This window comes from Pipra filicauda, unplaced genomic scaffold (assembly GCF_003945595.2).
Source record: "Pipra filicauda isolate LSUMZ 115617 unplaced genomic scaffold, ASM394559v2 scaffold371_size1224239_pilon, whole genome shotgun sequence".
NCBI classification, from domain to species: domain Eukaryota; kingdom Metazoa; phylum Chordata; class Aves; order Passeriformes; family Pipridae; genus Pipra; species Pipra filicauda.
Window position 1 is genome coordinate 1,060,192 of NW_024104500.1, and position 21,042 is coordinate 1,081,233.

Below are 21,042 nucleotides of genomic sequence, written 5' to 3' on the forward strand. Positions count from 1 at the left end.
TGACAGGACAAGAGAGAACGGCCTCCAGCTGTGCCAGGGGAGGCTCAGGTTGGCCAGGAGGAGGAATTTGTTGCTGGAAAGGGTGGTGAGGCCTTGTCAGGGGATGCCCAGGGAGGTTTGGAGTGCCCATCCCTGGAGGTGTCCCAGGAAGGCCTGGCCGTGGCACTCAGTGCTCTGGGCTGGGGGACAAGGTGGGCATCGGGCACAGGGGGGACTTGGTCTGCGAGGTCTTTCCCAACCTTAACAACTGTGATTCCATAATTTTGCGGTTTGGATTCTGTTTCCTTTTCACATGATCCTTAGTGAGGAATGCTGAGGAAATCTGGGAGAGGCAGCCTGTGCCAGGCAGGGCAGGGGGGATGCAGGATGGCCATGCCAGCTCCTGTCCTCCTCGCCGGGATGCTGCTGAGCATTTTGGGGATATAACAGTGGGTATTCTTTTGCCACATGCCAAGATCCCCAGAAATCACAGGTTACTGTGGTTGGGAAAGAGTGAAGTGCCTCAATCTGTTTTAAGAGCTTTGGAAATGCACAGAAGATGTTGAGGTTTACTTATTTTTACGTCAGTATGGATTAATTTTGTATTACCAGTCTGCTGTGCATGGCGTGAGTTCAGCCAGAGAGTTGCTCTTTGTGAAAAATACTGGATTGTTAAATCTCAAATATGCTTGGCTTCAGCTTTTGGGGTTTAATCCAGGACTGGATCTTTTGTAGGGCTGGTGGTCCTGGACCTGGAATGTGGGTGCATCACATAAGAGAGATGGAGAGGGACTTTTTCCAAGGGCGTGTAGTGATACAACAATGGGGAATGGCTTCCCACTGCCAGGGGGCAGGGAAAGATGGGATATTGGGAAGAAATCCTTCCCTGTGAGCGTGGGGAGACCCTGGCACAGGTTGCCCAGAGAAACTGTGGCTGCCCCTGGATCCCTGGAAGTGTCCAAGGCCAGGTTGGACGGGGCTTGGAGCAACCTGGGCTAGTGGAAGGTGTCCCTGCCCATGGCAGGGGGTGGGAAGGGCTGAGCTTTAAGGTCCCTTCCAACCCAAACCATTCAGTGATTTTAAGTTCAAGTGCCTCCTTCTGCATTAAAACACTCCCCTGTGTTAAAGCACTTGTGGCGATTGCATTTCTGTCTTCATCTTTCTTCATTCCCTTCTGTGTAAAACTGGTCAGGACATTTTAAACATTCCTAAACTGGGTATTTAAGCTTGTGAAATCTTGTGCTGTCCTTTCCAGGCAACAGCAAGTTACCAATTAGTCACCTTGGTGTGGGTTTTTTGTGCAATAGCGTCAGGTATTGCCTGTGTTCCCTCTTCACGTGGAACATCACTAAGATCTCAAATATTGAACAAATATGTTCATGTGTACATTTTCACACTGATGTTTCCTTTCATGATTCTTAGCAATAAATTGTTTAGATTGGTGCAGATTAAGAGATTATTATTTTATGACTCTCTCTTAATAATACTTTGTTAGTGCTGCCTACAGGCTTACAAAATCTGGGGAAGAGTGAGCAAAATATTTTAAATATTCCCAAGCTGGCAAATCTGAAGATCTACAAATCATCAGGGTCAATAACAATGCAAATGCAGCTGTTTCAAATTTTCCTTTTAGACTTTAAAATACCTGTTCTAAAAATAAAATTCACTTTCTCCCTGTCCGTTAAAATATTCCATGCTGAGGATGGAAGGTTGTATTTCTTTCTTATGCTGTTATTTATTTTATAATGCGCCCAGTTGATTGTGAGTGGTGTTTTAATTAACAAAATTTGAGATTAATGCAATATTAAACGGTCTCCACAGCATTAATTTGTAAATAAACCTCAGAGTTTATTGCATGCCTGGGAGGCATTTATGGCTTCATGTTCTGCCAGCCATTATTAATTAAAATATGCAAATGGTGTCATTTTTCTGGGAGTCTGCAAAACAAATAGGGCTTGTTACCACGGTCCAGTTCTGTGCTGAACAAGGAGGCAACATGGAATCGTTGTGTACAATTTATGGAGTCACTGTATTCCATTGATCTGGAAAACAGTGGGTATGGATTGCTCTCCTCATTTGCAAGCCCCCAGTGGTTTTCTTATTTCATAATAACCTGCTGTCCTTTGCTTTTAAAGAAAACGGGAGCTTTTCAAAACAACCAATTATCATTTTCTCCCTGATTTTTTAGTGTGTGTTGAATGGAAGGTGGATTTTCCTTGGAGACAAGGAGAAAATGAAATAAACTAGAGCCAGTCCTTTATTTTCTGTCTTTTTGAGAGTCTCCTGACTTCTTGTTGGAATGTAGGCCCCAGTCATAGCTCTGAGACAGCCTGGGATGTGAAGGGAGGGCAGGATGCCCTGCAGATAGAAGGGAATACAAAGGGCCACTAAAGATTTAGGATCTGGGAGAGTCCTCAGGGAGGCCAGCTACTCACATTTTCGGCCTCCAGTAATTGTAGCATTTTGCATTCTTGGCTGACAATTTTTCACTTGTCTTTCCTGAGTCAGATCCTGACTGTTCATATCTTCAGGAGATCCAAATCCCACTCACAGCCACTAAGGTGGTGCCACCTCCCGTCACTCGGTGGATTTTACAAACAAATTTCCTACTCTCTCGTTGCTGTTGTGGATGAAACTATTGATCAGTCCTGGAAGAACTATTTACACCTGTGCAGAACTGAGTCAATACTAAATGTCACCCACTGCTGCCTGACCTTCATTTTTTATGAGTGGTTTTATTCTTGCTTAATCCCACTTTGCATTTGGAGACCGTGTTGTCTGAACTGCTTTGGGAAGGTGGCACAGAAAGCAGCATGAAAAGCCTCTCCATGGCTCAGATGCAATATTGCCCCCACAGCCTCTGCCCTGTTCTCTAGCCCTGTTGTGAAAGATCAGGTTCCTTCCCCATCCTTTTGTTCTTGGCAGAGTTAGCTTTGTGTTACCCATCTCCATATTGTCATCCAGGTCACTTACAGATGATTTGGTTATTTGTGGTTTTCTGGGAATTGAGCTCCACCTGTGATTTCCTGGCTCATCCCCCCATGAAGGATGTACCTTGTGTTGGCCCTTCAGCACCTCTTTCCTCTGAGTTTTCAAAGAAAACCACTAATGGCCTTGAGATTGCTTCAGCCTGGGTTTTCTACAATAGCATGAACTTCATCAGGCTTTAATTTCAGCAGATGATTTAAAGGTGCTCAATTTATGTACAGCTTCTCTGCCTATTCTTTCCTAGTTCTCAGCTGAGATTTTACCCCTTTGTTGTCCCAGTTAATTCCAGCAGTGTCAGCTCTTTGACCTTCTCAACATCATCCCTTCTGCTTGGAAGGTACCACACTCCTCAAGTTTCCTCTGCAGTTTGAACATTCTTTTGTTATCCCTTGCCTTCTTTCCTGTTTCTATTAGTTTTGCCTTGACTTTTTCTGACTCTGTGCCGCTCTGGTTGTTCTTGCTCTTCCTTTGTGCTGGTCACCTTTGTCTGACTTAGCCATTATTTTCTTTATGCTTCCTTTGGCTCAGGCAAGTTGTTTTCTTACTGAATTCCCTGTTCTGCCTGCACTCTGAACTGGTTGGTGCTTCTGGTCTTAATGTTGGGGTGGGTTTGAGTTGGGTTTTTTTCCTTATTTTTCTTGGGTTTTTATCTGACCCAACAGAAGGGGGGAGCCGGGGGGGGTCGGGCTCTGCTGCCAGGGAACAAGGGACAGGAGGAGAGGGAACGGCCTCCAGCTGTGCCAGGGGAGGCTCAGGTTGGCCAGGAGGAGGAATTTGTTGCTGGAAAGGGTGGTGAGGCCTTGTCAGGGGCTGCCCAGGGAGGTTTGGAGTGCCCATCCCTGGAGGTGTCCCAGGAAGGCCTGGCCGTGGCACTCAGTGCTCTGGGCTGGGGGACAAGGTGGGCATCGGGCACAGGGGGGACTCGGTGACCTTGGAGGGCTTTTCCAACCTGAACGATTCTGGGATTCTGTGAAAGGCTTATAAAAAAGATATTAAAAGGGATGGTTGTTGGAAGATGAGAGATACAAAAATACTCTCTTATTACCCTCTTTTCTGTGTCACCCTGTCTCCTAGTAAAGCCTGTCTGCCCTTCTTGGACCTGTTCACTGGCCTTCTTGCAGTTCTCCTTGTTGTTTTTCCTCCAAAAATGTGCTTAATCGCTTTGGGGTTTGAGTGCTAACTGGTTGTAGCTGTGACACAGTCCAGGAGACTGTTTAGTAGAGAGTAATTTCTCTAAAAAGCTCACAATAGTTTTTCCCGTGAAAAGGTTTGTGTATACTTGACAAAACAGTTACAGTTCCATGGCAGATTTATGGCTGGGTTTGGGAACAGATTAGCCAAAGTTTAACAACAAAAGTAGTTTACTCAACGTCTGAAAAGGGTTTTTTTGGTACCCAGTAGGTGCAATATAATTGTTTTGGTGCTGCTAATAGTCATTCTTAAAGGTCTTATCTGAATCTTCATCCCCCAAAAAGCAAATTATCCTGGAGAGTGAGTGCTACAATGTCTACACTGCTGGGTGGAGTATCAGCCAAAGATTGGGATTCTGGTAAACCAATAGAAAGAGGGATCTGGGCAAGAAGTAGAAATGAAGAATAGGAAGAAAGGAAACAAGAAGTTCAGTCTAATCAGTCTGTAGCTGCATAAAGTAAACCTAATTGAATAAGCCTGAATTTCATCTTTGTGCTGCTGTGTGTGTATGTGTGGCATTAATTTGATAATTTGATAATTACTAATTATTAATCCTGTATTCAGGATATTGTCATTCCTCTGTAGCATGAGAGTTCTGATGTGCTACAGATTTATCTTAAGTAGCCCATCTGCAATAACCAGAATTGCCTTAGAAACAGAGATCAGTGTCATCCCTGCAGACATTCCTGAAACCTCAGGGGTTAATTCTCCACTCTATGCACAGAAGGGAAGTAAAGAAAGCTCTGTCACTGACTTAATTTTCTCCCTTTTTTTCCCCTAAAGGCTTTTGATAGGGAGGGTGACCCCATAAGATACCTCATTCAGAATGGAGATCCTCAACAAGTTTTTAATCTCTCTCAAAGGTAAGTGGAAAACCCTTGGAAAACGGACTTGTAACTTTTCAGTCAAGTGAATGTGTGGGCTGAGAGTGAAAGAAAAGGTTTGTAATTACACATCCTCAGCTGCTCCTTACACATAAATGAAGCTCTGTGAGCCTTATTGCACTCTGAAGTTTTTCACAGGGGACTATTTATTTATTTTGAACACTGTAAGTAGGTAAAACTCACTGAAGTGGAAACATTCTATTTAAAAGAGTGACCAGGGATTAATTAAGAACCTTATACCTGTCAGCTCTTGACTAATGACAGGGACAATTTTTGCTTTATTTTCCTGCCTTCTTGCAGCTTAGCCTGTATTAAAAATGCCTTTTGAGCATTGTTTTAAAGCATCTTTTCTTCAGATTGAATACCAGCTTAAATAGAGTGAGAAACAGAGGGTACATAATAAAATTATGAGCACCAGATCTGTCTGTGCCTGTCCCACCACCCCTTTCTTTATTTTATCTATTATTAGCTATTATTTACCTGTTATTAGGTATTATTTACCTACTGGTAGCTATTATTTACACTCCAAAGTATCTTTTTCCTTTGCAGAAGGAAGGGAAGGTGGTGAGTTGACTTCCTGTGGTAATGATGGGACAGAAGTAACCCGGGGCTAGTTTGTGTATAATTGCAAAAGATTGTTCTAGTTTGGGTTGGGGGAGACTTTGTGAACCTAAATACACAAACCTACTGAAACAGGTTTGTATGTTCTAGGGAAGCTCCAGGTGATATGTCTCCCATTCATGGAGAGCCAAATCATTTAGGAAAGAATGTAAAAACCCCTGGAAGATCCCAGGAGATGGTGCTCTCCTCCACCAAGAGTGATGGATGGGCCCTCTAATGATAAAGACTTGTCAGGTGAGGGAAGGGACACCTTGGAGAGGGGAGACTTTCCTTCACTGAGGTGGCCAGGTCGGGCTGCTGGTGTTATCCATAGGTGTTATCCATGGCTTAGGACTGGAGGTTTTGGTGCAGATCAGGGAAGGTGTGTGGTCATCGGCTCAGACGGATTGCTGGGGGTTGTAGCTCCAGCACAGCGTGGATTTGTAGGGATTCCTGCACAAGGGACGTTGGCAACCCTCTCCTTAACACAGAGAAACTCAGTCTGACCTCCTCTGTGACCTTCAGAAGGTGAATAATCTATCCTGGCTCCATGAGAGCTGCTCCGGTGGGGGGGGGTCACACTGTTTGGAAAGCAGCATTTGTTGATTTAGAAGGTGAATTGTCTGACCTGGCTGCAGGAGGGGTGTTCCAAAGGGGTTTCTCGGTGGGTAGTTGTTTCATGTAGTTCGTGCTGTTCACATCGCACCACAAAATTCCTGGTAGTTCTCCATACCAGAGAGACTGAAGAAACATGTGGGAATTCAGGACAGCATCTGGCATGAAGGTACTCTGGAAGTGGGATCCTTGGCAGCTCCTGTGTTGTCCGACTTTGGATGGGGGCAGTGTGGAGGTACCCAGAAGTCAAGTTGTTAAATGTGGCATGTGAATAAATTCCCAGCTGGAAGTCCTCCTCCATCCCCTCCATCTCCATGCTCCAGGACCCTTCCTGGGCAGGCTGACACTCCCACCCTCACAGCCCCCACATGTGTCTGAGCACCACACCGTGAGGTTTGGGGCCCTGAACTGGTGCCTCCTGATAAAAAAGGGGAGCTCTTTAAAGAGTTTTCCCCTTTCTGTTCTCTCGGAAATGGCCTGTGCAAAGTTTCCTACAACCTTTTTTTCTGTTTTTTGTTTCCTGGCTGCTGGAATGCCTTGAGAGGAGATGAAAGGAGGATTAATATCAAACAAAGCACAGAGTTAATGTGAGTGGCATATTAAGGCTACAGGAATTCACCTCAATTTTAGACACTTTAAGGCTGAGACCATGAACATGATTCTTTCTCTGCCTTTTTCTCCTCTGAATGATTTTGTTGCATCCTGGAGCGTGGCAGTGAACCCCTGTGTAATTCCACCAGGAGTACTGAATACTACCAGTTTTACATCTACTACTACTAAACCTTTTTTTCTCCTCAGTCTGAAGGTTGCGAGGTGGTTTTGTTCCTCCTTCTTTAGCATTCCAACCTGAGCACCATCTGTAGGAATTCCCTACCTCCTCATGTTCCCCAGGGAAAGCAGGGATTGAAAGCTGGGGTGGTAGAGGAATGTGGGTATGTCTAAACCCTGGAGGAAAACACAGGATATTTTGAATTTAGCCTGGCTTTTGGATGATGTTCATCTGTGGTAACAGAGAGACAAGAGAGTGTAATTTTTCAAGCAGTAGGAAGGAGAAGATAAAAATGGTGATATGATAGTGCAGAAATATTGGGGAAATGTAAGTGATTTATGCAGCTCGAGGTCAGTGTTAATAAAGCAGGATTTGGTGTCAGTGTTTTATTCTTAGCTCCATTTTGGTATTTTTTTAAAATTAATAATTTACCACTTAAGTGGTTTATGTTTTATTTACTGTTCCTTCCCCATAAAAAGAAATTGTTTGTATTTTATTGCAGTGTCTTGAACAAACACTGAAAAGTATATATTCAATCTATTATGATAACTAATTGATTTGCCTTCTCGTGGGCTGTCTGTATGCAAAGCTAAGAATTTACCCTCGGTCTAATTAAAGTCTTAATAGTCTAATCAAATTATGATTAGTCTAATTATGACACTAGTGCAAGAAGCTAAAACTACAAATATAAGAATGTTTTAGTACGTGTATATTAGTAGATATAAAATATGTCTCAAGTACTTTATGTATATATGTAATTTTTAAATGGATATTCATATATATACATATACATGTATTTTAATAATATAGAGCTATATATTTATTTATAATAAGTATAGCTGTATATTTTTATTAATATATATGGCTTTTTATAAAAATATATTTTATCTATGTATTTTTATATACACTATATCATAATGTATATAGTAGATATATTCATATATTACTTTTATATATTATAAAATACTTCTATATTTTATTAAAAAGCCACATATATAAAATATATATGGCTTTTTATAAATATATGTATATGTGTGTATATATATGTGTGTATATATATATATATATATACACACACAACAGACAGGCCTGAGAGAGTTTATATATATATACACATATAAAATATATTATATATAGTATATATATATAAAATATATATTATGTAGTGTGTATCTATATTGTATATCTAATATGTATACAATATTTATTATATATACATATATTACTATTATATGTAATGTTAAATAAATATATACAAATAATATGTAAATATTTACAAATTTATATATTCTATATATTATATTTTTTATGTATATTTTAAATATATTTAGGAAAATATTTAACATTGTATTTAGTACTATATTTTAATATATTATTTATTATATAATATGATATATACAATATATAAGTTTACACATCTGTATATATTTACAAATTTTTATATTTTATATATTTATATACAGACACAAACTTTCTCAGGTGTGTCCCTTGCTTGGGTGTTACACTTTCCCTTTCCCTCTGGGGAGTCATTTTCCCTGATGAAGGGATATCTCTGGGATCTGAGGGATCTCTGCTGAACCCTCAGCACCTGAAATCCTGCCCTGGAAGGAGGAGGATGCTGGTTCCATTCTCCTCCCTGCAGGATCCAAGGCCTGGCAGCTCCTTATTTACTGGGTTACAAACCCATGCACAATATCCACCTCCCCTCTGGATTTTACCAACCTCCAGGGAAGTATTTTAGGGCCAGTGAAGCTTTTCCTTTTTGGGTGAAGCCAACCGGGACATGAGCCCATGTTTTTACCGTATAACCATGAGGCAAATTGAACGGAGCATCTCCTGGAATGTTATTTTCTTTGATTTCTGAGCTTGGATATTATTTTACCTCCCAACCTTTCAATCCTAGGGGAGAATTATCCTCCCACTCACGTTTTCCACCAATTTCTGTTATATTTTTTTGGAAGAAATAGCTCAGCAGTAAGTGTTGCTATTTGTCTCTGTTGGAAGAAGTCTTGGCCTGGAACCAGTTCACTGAATCTTCTCTGAGAATGAGAAATCAGAGCAGAAACTCTGCAGGAATTTATAGTCTAGGGAAAAACCATCATTAGATACAGGTGTTACACATCCTAACATCCTGGAGAAGTTCAGCTAATGAGACCTCCTGCTTTGGGGGGACTTTGAGCTTTGCTTTGGTTTTTAACTTGTTTTAATAAAACCTCTTTCTGTACGAGTAGCTGTGGAGGTTCCGGGTCACGAACGTCAGATGTGGGTACAAAAAATGCAGTTTATAGCTGTGCCTCACCAATGCTTGTGTCTGAGAGATCCACTGAAAATGGCCTAACACATGGAAAGTCACAGCATCCCCAGATTCCAGCTGGTGTGGATTTTGTGCCGCGAACTCGTGTGCTCTTATGCTTTTCTTCAGATGTTTTAAGCTCAACATGACATGTTTGATGGAGTCCCATGGGAGAAGCTGCTTAGCCGTGGAACAGAGGACAAGTCATCCTGGATCTGTGTTTAACTGTCACCCTGGATCCATGCTTTTTGGGGCACAGTAGTTAAATAGCCCATGGATTTAAGAGAGGAGTCAGTTTGTTACACGCTCGCCCAGGTTCCAGTAGACACAAAATCCTGTAACTGAAATGTGGAGCTTTGGTGGTGGTCAGGGCCATACCTCTGGTACCAGCTCAGTTAAGCAGAGTTTAGCTTGCTCAGACAAGATTGTCCAGACAATACCTTCCCTATCCTTCCTAATATACCAGTAATGAGTCCATAGTGGGATCTTGCCTCTCTGGGTGCTTTCAGACCTCTACAGGAGGAAATCAGATCATCCTAGAGAAAAAAACAGCACTGTGTGTGGCTTCCAAATAACCTTTCTTTTAGTGTCCTTTTAAAATGGGTGTCAATAATCACAATATCCTGATTCCTTGGAAGTGTCCAAGGCCAGGTTGGACGGGGCTTGGAGCAACCTGGGCTAGTGGAAGGTGTCCCTGCCCATGGCAGGGGCTGGAGTGAGATGGGCTTTAAGGTCTTTCCATGATTCTATAAGTCATTTTCCTCAACATTTGTTCCTATGGGAATATTTTATTACTAGGGACTTGGGTATCTCTGTGCAAAGAGCATTAGCTCATTGCAGCACTTACTCTGAAGTTACACAGTGTGTAAGTTTGTAGCCTTTCCCTATAAAACGCTGAGTAGGCTGATGCTTAAGTCTGTGTGTGTTGTATTCCCAGAGTTTACTGCTCAATCCTGCTGGATATCAGAACTCCTCAGTGATTAATAGCCTGCTCATTATTCTCTCTTCTCATGTATTGCAGCAGTAATAGTAATCATTAAATAAATATTTATTTAATAAATAAATAGATTAATAAAGTGCAGCAGTAACAAATAGAGGTCCTGTGTTCAGTGCAGCTCTTTTTGTAGTCATCTGTAGATCACTAGTTGTTAAATTAAATTAATATATCAATAAATGTTAAATAAATTAAAAAGTAGGTTGTTATTTTAATGCTAAATTGTCCAAGTGGAAAACATTAACAACCGGCTCATGGATTTTTATCAGCCTTTACCTACATAAAGCCTAAAGGGAAACCTCGGTGTGGCACAAAGTGGTGGAGCAAAAGCACCTGTAGATCTCTGTCAGCTGATGTAGTGACATGTTGTGGGTTTGTTTTATTACAGTTCTGGGCTTCTGGCCCTGGGAAAACCCTTGGACAGGGAAAGCACCGACCGCTACATCCTGATTGTCACGGCCTCGGACGGCAGACCCGACGGGGTGAGTGTCCCGGGAAAGCTGAGGGGAGCGGGCTGTTCTGCTGGGCACTGGGGTGTGGGATGACTGGAGTGCCTGTGAGGTGGGTCTTGACCAAATACATGTGTAATCTGCAGCGATTTTCCTTGATCTCCGAAAGGTTTGTGTGGGTAAAGCCTGTGTGTCACTGAGGAACGGCCTTTGGTCATGAAACAAAGAGTTCAGGGACCATCCAAAGGAGGGAGATGAAGATGGGGAAGGGCACTGGAGGGTGTTGCCAGTGCATCACTGGCCATCTGGAGGTTGTTCTGTCATCAAGGGGCAGTTTTTCTCAGCCAACAGATCCCTGCTGCTCAACAGGAAGTAAAATTCCATAGTTTTGCTTCTTTTCCTGAAGATTCCTGAAGATGGGGTCTAGAGGGGAAGCCGTGTGAGGAGCCTGAGGGCACTTGGTGTGTTCAGCTGGAGCAGAGGAGACTGAGGGGAGACCTCACTGCAGTTCCAACTGCCTGGGCAGGGGCAGAGGAGGGGCAGGGACTGAGCTCTGCTCTGGGGGGACCAGGGACAGGACCCAGGGAATGGCTGGAGCTGTGCCAGGGCAGGGTCAGGTTGGATCTCAGGCAAAGGTTCTTCCCCCAGAGGGTGGTTGGGCACTGCCCAGGCTCCCCAGGGCAGTGGGCACAGCCCCAAGGCTACCAGAGCTCCAGGAGGGTTTGGATGATCCTCTGGGGCACAGGGGGTGACTCTGGGGGATGGTCCTGTGCGGGGCCAGGAGTTGGACTGGATGATCCTTAGGGATCCCTTCCAACTCAGCACATTCTGTGGTCTGTGATTTTGCTGCTTCTTTGTGTTATTCTTCAGGAAGAGCCAGCACAGTTGAGGTTTTGTGTATTCAGAAATGTTCATCCTCTAAATATTTCTTCTCCGTGCTGTTAAAGACCTTATTATTTTTTTTCTGTCTTGTGCTTTTTTCCCTATTTTAGCTTCAGCTCACAAGGTTTGCCTTCCTGCTCAGTATTTACTCATAATTTTTTTTTTTTTCCCAAGCAAATGTTGGGAGAGTTTAGAACCTTTCTACAATTTTGTGGCAATATGGAGTAATTATAGGAGAGCCTGCACCTTTTCCGTTAAAAATCTGGTTATACTTATCTTTGGAAATCTGTTAGTTGTGAATTACTCTCCATTTCTGAGAGCTGTGAATTCAGTTGTTTTGATCTCAAACTTCCAGCTGTGAAATCTGAAGATGTAAATAAAAGATCTTCATGTTGTTTCAGGCTGTCTTACACTCCTTAAATACTCTCTGGGGTATAAAAAAGGCAACTGAAAAGATTCTTCCTCTTCCTTTCGTCTGTGGATTTGTTTGCTTTGCCCTGGGATTAACTGGACATCTGAATGTTAAAATTAATCAGGAGATAACAACTGGTTTTTTAACAGAAATCCAGTCAGTCATGGTGAGATGGTTACAGAAAATAGTTGTGTATGGGGTGAGAAGTGACTTTGAAAATCAGCTTTGTAAAACCCACCAAAAAAAAAGCCATGGAGGGTTCCATTAATGTTGTCTCTGAACTATGCCAGGGTTGAATACTTACTCTGACAACATCATCCACTTAAAAAATCCACTCCCTTGCTAAGTCATTATCTCCTTTCCTCCCTCTATACCATTGGCAGGGGCTGCCCAGGGAGGTTTGGAGTGCCCATCCCTGGAGGTGTCCCAGGAAGGCCTGGCCGTGGCACTCAGTGCTCTGGGCTGGGGGACAAGGTGGGCATCGGGCACAGGGGGGACTCCATGGGCTGGGAGCAATTTTCCAACCTGACTGATTCTGGGATTCTATGCCAGATATTTCTCCCTAGAGTTTTGTACCTGCCTGGTGTGGTGTTTGTTGTTCTCTGGGTGAAATGTGGTCACATTTTCTGGTTTGGGCGTGTTCTCTGTTGCTGCGCTTTGGAGTCTTTATCACCATGTCTTACCTGGCTGTAGCTGTTTTGTTCTGTTGTGGTACTTTCTGTCAGTGGTGGGGCACCTTTCTTCTTAAAGTAGTCCAGCAATACGACTTATCTGCCTGCTTGTGCCCCCAAAGCTTGTGGTGGAACCAAAGGGGGAAAAGCTGGGCTTGCCAGAATCCCAAACGGGGCTGGATGAGCTTCTTGGCTTTTATTTTACACATAAATGGATGAAACAGGGCAGCTTAACCAAGCCATTAAATCTCCATGCCATTTCCATGCCAGGAAACAGTGGGTTTGACTAATTTGCCAGGCTTCCTTGTGTCTTTGCACAATTTCCTTGATTTGCAGCTCTTTTGGACGTGCTCCCTGCTGTCTGACAGCTCCTTGCTGGCTGGTACCCTGCCAAGTGTTCTGAGGACAGGGATGCTGGTTTCAACAAGTCACTGTGATTTCAGGGAGGAACTAGTTTTTATCAGGAAGCAACAGTGTCTCTTTAAAAAGAAAAATTGAAAAAAATCCTACAATTGCAAAACTCCTGCTTCCCAAGCTTTGTTCACCCGCTGCTTGTCATCCAGCTTTGCTTGCTCTGAACAATCCCATTAGTGCCTACAGAAAACGGGGGATCTGATTGAATGACTTGTTTCAGTTTCCCTTAAAATCACAAAATTAATTCCCCAGGCAGGTACAATGTAATTTAAATCACATTAACATATTTTAGCTAGCAGCATATCCAACCTGATCCCTTTCCATCCAACACTGCGCTGTTTGAAACCAGCTATTAGAGTCAAATATACTCCAAGTGAGCTTTTGTATTCTGTACAGCTTTTGCTGGATTTGCTTGTTTCTTTAAAATTTGAAAGGCATTCAAAGGGAAAAGACTTTATTAGTGTGTGTAGGGTTTTTGTTGTTATTGTTGTCAGGAAAAATACAATGAAAGGTTCAGGAGTTGAGATAAGGATGGGGAAAAATCACTCCCACCCTCCAGTGTGGGTCCCTTCCATGGGGTCAGTCTTTCAGAAATAGGCTCCAGTGTGGCTCCCTTCCATGGGGTTGGTCCCTCAGGAACAGGCTGCTCCAGTGTGGGTCCCTTCCATGGGGTCAGTCCATCAGGAACTGCTCCAGTGTGGGTCCGTTCCATGGGATCAGTCCTTCAGGAACAGGCTGCTCCAGTGTGGGTCCCTTCCATGGGATCAGTCCCTCAGGAACTGCTCCAGTGTGGGTCCTTTCCATGGGATCAGTCCTTCAGGAACTGGTCCTGTGTGGGTCCCTTCTATGGGATCAGTCCTTCAGGAACTGCTCCAGTGTGGGTCCTTTTCATGGGATCAGTCCCTCAGGAACTGCTCCAGTGTGGGTCCTTTCCATGGGGTCAGTCCCTCAGGAACAGGCTGCTCCAGTGTGGGTCCCTTCTATGGGATCAGTCCTTCAGGAACTGCTCCTGTGTGGGTCCCTTCCATGGGGTCAGTCCCTCAGGAACAGGCTCCAGTGTGGGTCCTTTTCATGGACACAGTCACACCCTTCTTTTCAGGCATCCCCCTGCTCCAGTGTGGACTCCTCCAGGGGCTGCAGGGGGTCTCTGATCCATCACAGACCCCCATGGGCTGCAGGGGCACAGCTGCCTCCCCAAAGGCTGCAGGGGAACCTCAGCTCTGGCTCCTGCAGCACCTCCTGCCCCTCCTTCCCCACTGCCCTGGGAGTGTGCAAGTCTTTTTTTTCCTTCCTGAATCTCTCTCTGTCCCTGTAGTTCCCAGCTACCAGAACCTTGCCTCACAAGCCCAATCCATAAGAACTTTCCTCTTCATTTGCAACATGGAAATGTGGCGCTGGTACATTTTTGTGGCTTGGTTTTAGGAACAGCAGTCGTAGGATCACAGGATAAATTTGGGTTGCACGGGATCTCAAGAGGTGACATTCCTCCAGCACTGCCAGCTGTGGTTGCACCACCAATGTAATGGGAGCAGGGCATTGAATACAAAGTTTTCAAGTATAAAGATGCATAAAAGCCATGTCAATACTCTTACAAGGAGGGAAAAATGAAATGTTTTTATTGATGTTTCATACTTAACTGAGTAAGTTCAGTCTTTGTAAATTCATCCAGTGATTTTGCTTCAGAAGTTGTGACCGGCACTCCAAACATTTCAACATCAATAATAACTTTCAGATAAACTCTGAACAAAGACTTTTAGCCCTTATGACATGAAACCATTAATCAGCTCATTAATTTTGAAATATTAGTGTATAAAATATTGCATTTTAGATGGAATACCCCAGCTGGGAGATGCTGCTCCGCTTTGAAATTGTTGGTGCTTTCGGAAAGAAATTTATCCCACGCTGCTTTGAAAGCTTCTCTCTCAAGGTGGTGACTCTCCTGCCTGTTCAACATTGTTCTCATAAAACTAGGAGTGTTTTCCTTCATGGAGATAAGCAAGGCTTGTTTGGCATCTCCAGCCCTGACACAGTCTTCTTTGGCCCAGGGAACCGTGCCAAGATAGATCTTTCTTTCCATCCTGGTATCTCCAGGAATTTGGAGGACAGCAGACACTTCCCACACAAGCTCATGTTTCTGCTTGGGAAGCAGCACCAGCCCCAGTCCCCTGGGGAGCAGCGTTTCTTCGGAGTGCCTTTCCCATAATCCTGGAGGTACAAATCCCTCAATCGTTAAGGTTGGAAAAGACCTCCAGGGTCGTCAGTACCAACCATCAACACAGCACCACAACCGTGTTCACCACTAAAACATGTCCCCAGGGGCCACAGCCACACGTTTTTTGGACACTTCCAGGTATGGTGACTCCACCACTTCCCTGGGCAGCCCCTTCCAATACTTTACAATTCTTTCTGTGAAGAAATTTTTCCTAATATCCAACCTAAACCTCCCCTGGTGCAACTTGAGGCCACTTCCTCTCGTACTGGAGAAGACAACTCCTCATTACCTTTCTAAACCCACCAGTTACTGGATTCCTGATCTTTTAAGGACTGGACTGCCTCAACCAAGGCAGGCCAGCACTGTGTGCCTGCTGTAAAATCCATGGGATGTTGGACTAGTCCACAGGATACAATAAGATATCGGCCATCCTTTTGATCCCTGATGTTCTCTAGGGAAACCTAACTCTTCACCATCATCATCACCCTCATCATCATCACCACCTATGAAGTCTGGTGAGCACACTTTTGCATTTGAAGCTCATAGTCTCACACCCTTTTTTGTTGATGTTGTTTTTTAATGGCATTTTTTTCCTGTTCCTCTTTCCGTGCCATTAACTGAGGGTCTAAGAGAGGTTGAACAGTGTTGCTGTGGCACTGAGTTAGTTGAGGTTTCTATATTCTAAGCCCCAAGGGTTATTTAACTGCCTGATGATGTGTGGTGACAGTCACGTTGACACCTTTTGACTTTGGGGGACTGCAAATTCCATCAAAATTAATACAGACTTTCACTGAGTACAGCTTTCCATGGAGTGCTGTGGCCTGTTCCATCACTCTGCCCTGCCTTATAATGCTCTTGATGGCTTACAATGCTCAGCTATGCTTCCCAAATTATTGTTGTTCTGAGTTATAACCTGGAGCATTAACAGGCTTGTGGGTTTTCCTGGGGAAACATGACCTCCCACCCATCACTGTTACCAACCTGACACAGCAATTAAGGAGGCATTAATTGAGTAGTCAGGAAAATATTTTTATTCCCCTGGTAATGAGCAGTTAGTTGTAGATGGGCAGAATGACATGGGAATGAAAAAACAGCTCTGAAATTGTTTTCACTGAGTGTGGTGTGTTTGGATGTGATTTCAAGGCAACAATTCCTGTCTTCGCGTTCCAGAGGGAGGCATTTGAATAAATCTGCGTGGCTTTTGTTAGAGGGAAGAAAAAACCTTCTGTGCTCTTTATATTTGGCTTGTGTGAGTGTGTGTGTGTGTGAGTTCATTTATCCAGGTGAAACAGGAAGCTCTATTTTATTCTCAGTGTGGATTGTGTGATTTGAGCGGGATTCAAACTTCCAAGTACAAATGTCCAGTCCTGAAAACGTTCACCCGGCACTTCAGCAACGTGTTCCTGCCCAAGTCTTGGCAAAGCAGAGCAGCTCAGTGCCAAGTTGATAAAGGCGTTTGGGAGTTAGGAATTAAGTATTCTTGAGAGTTGTCAGTCATCCAGGGTTGTTCCCAACCTTCCTTTCTAAAGTGGCTGAAGAATGTCCCTGGTCACGGTCGCTTTGGGCTACTCAGGAATTACTGGCAGGGCTTCAGATTCCTTTTTAAGTCTTAGGAGACTCACCCATCAGGCCTCTACACTCCATTGGAAGTCCAGGAGAAGCTGTTGTCCCCCCAGCTGTCCAGGACACGGTCCAAGGTTCACTGCCTGGGGAAGATCAGAGGTGATCTGGCTCTGGGAGGGTTTCTCTGAAAGCCCCGAGTCCCAGATCTGCCCCCGTGAATCCACTGGGCCCACTCCTTCTGCAACGAGGAAATGGGAATAACAGTAGCACTTCAGACCCCAGGACTAATTTGGGGCCATTTAAAAAAACCTGAAAACCATATTCCCGGCTACAGGATGCAGAAGTCTGGTATTCCCAGAAGGCCATGGGAAGAAGCAACAGATGAAAACTAGTGGGAACCACAGGGAACTCAGGGAACCTAAAGAGGCCTTATTTTCTTCCTGTGAGGGTGGGGAGGCCCTGGCACAGGTTGCCCAGAGAAGCTGTGGCTGCCCCTGGATCCCTGCAAGTGTCCAAGGCCAGGCTGGACAGGGCTTGGAGCAACCTGGGCTAGTGGAAGGTGTCCCTGCCCGTGGCAGGGGGTGGAATGGGATGAGCTTTAAGGTCCCTTCCAGCCCAGGCCATTCTGTGATTGTATTATTTCAGTTGTGGTTCATCTTGTAAGTCAGACTTGAGTATTTGAGCCATCTTAAGATCGTTAATAATTCAGAGCATCTTTCTCCCATGACACTGGAATTAATTACCTTTCTTAGAGCAAACAGGTAGCACTAGATCAAGGTAATTTAAACAAAGATTTACTTCTTGAATGGCATACAGAGAATTAATTAATTACAGCAAATTTTCTGTTACTCCTTGAAATATTACCTGTCTCTGCTCCACACCAGTTCCATTATGTAGCAAGAAGAAATCACACATGCCTCTCAGGAAATACTGAACTGAGATTTTGCCTATAAAAAAGCTTGGATTGCAAAAGACTTCTACTTGAGTGACCCTTTTGTAATCAGTAAAACAAGCCTACCCAAAAAATAATATCTATGTAGCCTGTTTATTCTGGGCCACTTTAATACTACCTTAACATATTAAGTAAATATAATTAAAGAGAAACACTTCCTATTGCTGTTTTCCTGCCAAGTTATGGATTTTGTATGAGAAAGCCATAAAAATTTCAGCTGATCTATAAATTTCAGTGTGCACAAGAATTTGTCCAGCCAGATTTCCTCCTCTTTGAGAGAAGGCTTTTTCTCCCTGTATCAGCTCTTTTATTACGGCAAGATTTAGGAGACTCCCACACTTCCAGTGTTTGTGCAGCTTAGCATGGGTAATATTCCCCATAAAGGCTTTGATTTCATATGCTAAAAGGGAAGGGGTGAATTGAGTAATGCTCATAAAGCAATGGGTTGATCACAGTTTGCAGTTAGAGATTTTGAGCAGATTGTCATTCCATTCTGAAAGATGAACTTTTAATTCTTTTGGGGTAAGAAACAGATCTGCACCAAGGATTGTTGAAGCATTTTGTATCCCAAAATAAATACTGTCCCATTAAGGGAAGGCTCAGGGGGGACCTTCTGGCTCTGCAAGTCCCTGACAGGAGGGGGGAGCCGGGGGGGGTCGGGCTCTGCTGCCAGGGAACAAGGGACAGGAGGAGAGGGAACGGCCTCAGGCTGTGCCAGGGGAGGCTCAGGTTGGCCAGGAGGAGGAATTTCTTGCTGGAAAGGGTGGTCAGGCATTGGAAGAGGCTGCCCAGGGCAGTGATTGAGTCCCCTTCCCTGGAAGTGTTCCAAAAGCACTTGGATGCAGAGTGTGGATACGTGTGGATGTGGTTTAGTGGTGGTGCTGCACTGATGATCTTGGAGGTCTTTTCCAAGCTAAACCATTCTGTGTGTTTGTCAAGGATGTACACGAGTTTCTCTTCCTTTCCCCCTGAAGTTCTCATTTTTCCATTCCCTTTCTGGATGTGTGAGGTTTTAGTTTTGGGGGCTTTCCTTTGGGGCTTTATCTTTGTGTTATTTTTGTGTGTTTGACAGCTTTTCTCTTTGCTCCACAGACTTTTCCTGATCTTTTCTCATTCAGCCTTATCTTGTCTCTTCAAGCCTCAGTCTCTGCTCTATTTCTTTGCAGTCCAGCTGGCCATTTCTTCTGTATAACTTGGAGAGCTGTAGGGAGGTGGTAGATACTGCTTTTTGAGTTCTCGTGCCCTACACTGGAAGGAAAGAAAATCTAAAAATAGTCATAGAATCACTGGTTCTGTGGTCATTCAGGTATAGTTTTGTTGAGTTGAATATAGGTAAGTCCTGATATGTATATCAGAAGCATTATTTACTGTTTGGTTGGGGTTTTTTTATTAGATAAGGTCTTTACCTCCCTCAGATTTTATTATTTGCAAACTAGTTCTGTCTCGAGATGAGTGTTTGTCTTAGAGTTTGTCCAGATTAATAAACTTGCTCGACATCAGAGCTGAGAATGTTTCCTCTCCCAAGGCATAGAATGCTCTCATCAATTCCCAGCTTCAATTTAAATGACAGGGTACAAATAAAGAATAAAGTGGAATTTCCTTCATATTTCCCATCCATAACATTTATCAGGGCCTGGCGTGCTCAGGACACAAAGGTATTTGTGCAAGCAATGTAAATGTTACAGTTATTGCTTAGGGAAGAATTATATATGTAAGAACTATTTCAGGGGCCCTAAGAAAGCTATAAATTGCTGCTGTTCATCTTTTATTTGAGTTATGCTTATTATAAAAGAGAATTAAACAGAGTTTGCTTCAGTAATGAATGGGAAGTACCCGATATGGGTCTGGGCTGGTTTTTTCCCTGGGTGAATTTCCAGTAGTAGCTTCAGGACTCCTTTCCAAACCCTGCTTGACAAATCTGCTGAAGAAATGCCTCATTTTAAACCAGCAAAAGCAGTTTTTTAGCCTTGCTGTGTTTCCATGGGGAGCATCCATTCGATGGATGCACAAAACCAAGTTATGAATTACGTGTCTGTCATTGCCTTCGGGAACCACTCAAGTTTCTTTAAAGACTTTTAGTGGTATTCAAACATATGTGAAGAGCTTTTTTTTTTTGCTGCTTCACTGTCTTTGAGCATCCTCTATGAAACTCTGCAACTTTTCATGATTCTTTAAGATACTTGTGAAACTCTTCATTTTCTGAGCCTACAGGAAAGATGGAGAGAGACTCTTTATAAGGGCCTGGAGTGAAGGGATGAGAGGGAATGGCTTCCCACTGCCAGAGGGCAGGGATGGATGGGATATTGGGAAGGAATTGTTCCCTTTGAGGGTGGGGAGGCCCTGGCACAGGTTGCCCAGAGAAGCTGTGGCTGCCCCTGGATCCCTGCAAGTGTCCAAGGCCAGGTTGGATGGGGCTTGGAGCAACCTGGGCTAGTGGGAGGTGTCCCTGCCCATGGCAGGGGGTGGAATGGGATGAGCTTTAAGGTCCCTTCTATCCCAAACTATTCTATGATTCTGTGGAACAACCAAAACAGCATCTACACAGTCAAGGGGACGAATAAAAGATTCCAGCCCTGACTGATTTGCTTCAACCATCTTTTCTTGAAGCATCATCTTTTTCTCTGTTCATTTCCCCCCAAGCTTTGCGAGGCAAAATCTGCTTCCTGCTGCTGGGAATTCTAAGCACTGAGTTCATTTTCCTCTGCCACGTTCAGGAGACCTTGCAGAGGTGCAAAGACCAGAGCCAGAGCGGACAGTAACCTTGTAGGGGTGTGGGATGCAGGTCCCAGGTGTGGCACAGCACTTGAAGTATGAGAACCAGTGACCCATTCCCTCACTCCCTGTGGTCCTTCCCACCTGTTGCCTAGTGCCAAACATTTCCTTGGCTGCTGTAAGAAGGTGACTTTCTCCATTATTCCCAGGATGGATGATCATGTTGTTAGCAACACTGCTCCGTTCTGCAGTTCTGAATAAGCCTCTGTAATTAATTCCAGTTGTCTAATAAAGGCTATTTCAGAGCAGGGCTGAGACTGTGGTTTGCACAGAGCTCAGGCAAATCTTTGGAGCCATCTAATGGGGATATAAAAATGTGGAATTTAGTCAATAACCTTGGCTTGTAGCAGTTTGTGATGTTAGTGGCAGAACTGCTACTCTGTGCATCCCAGAGACACACAG

General features: G+C 43.8%; 1 protein-coding gene across 3 annotated transcripts in view; it reads left to right on the forward strand.

The window, feature by feature from the left end:
- Nucleotides 1–21,042, forward strand: part of PCDH15 (protocadherin related 15) — a 692,202-nt gene that overhangs the window by 547,512 nt on the left and 123,648 nt on the right. For all 3 annotated transcript variants that reach the window (XM_039384770.1, XM_039384768.1, XM_039384769.1), the window contains 2 exons: nucleotides 4,942–5,021; nucleotides 10,702–10,795. In XM_039384770.1, the coding sequence (XP_039240704.1) occupies nucleotides 4,942–5,021; nucleotides 10,702–10,795 (174 nt within the window). The remainder of the gene's footprint in view (nucleotides 1–4,941; nucleotides 5,022–10,701; nucleotides 10,796–21,042) is intronic.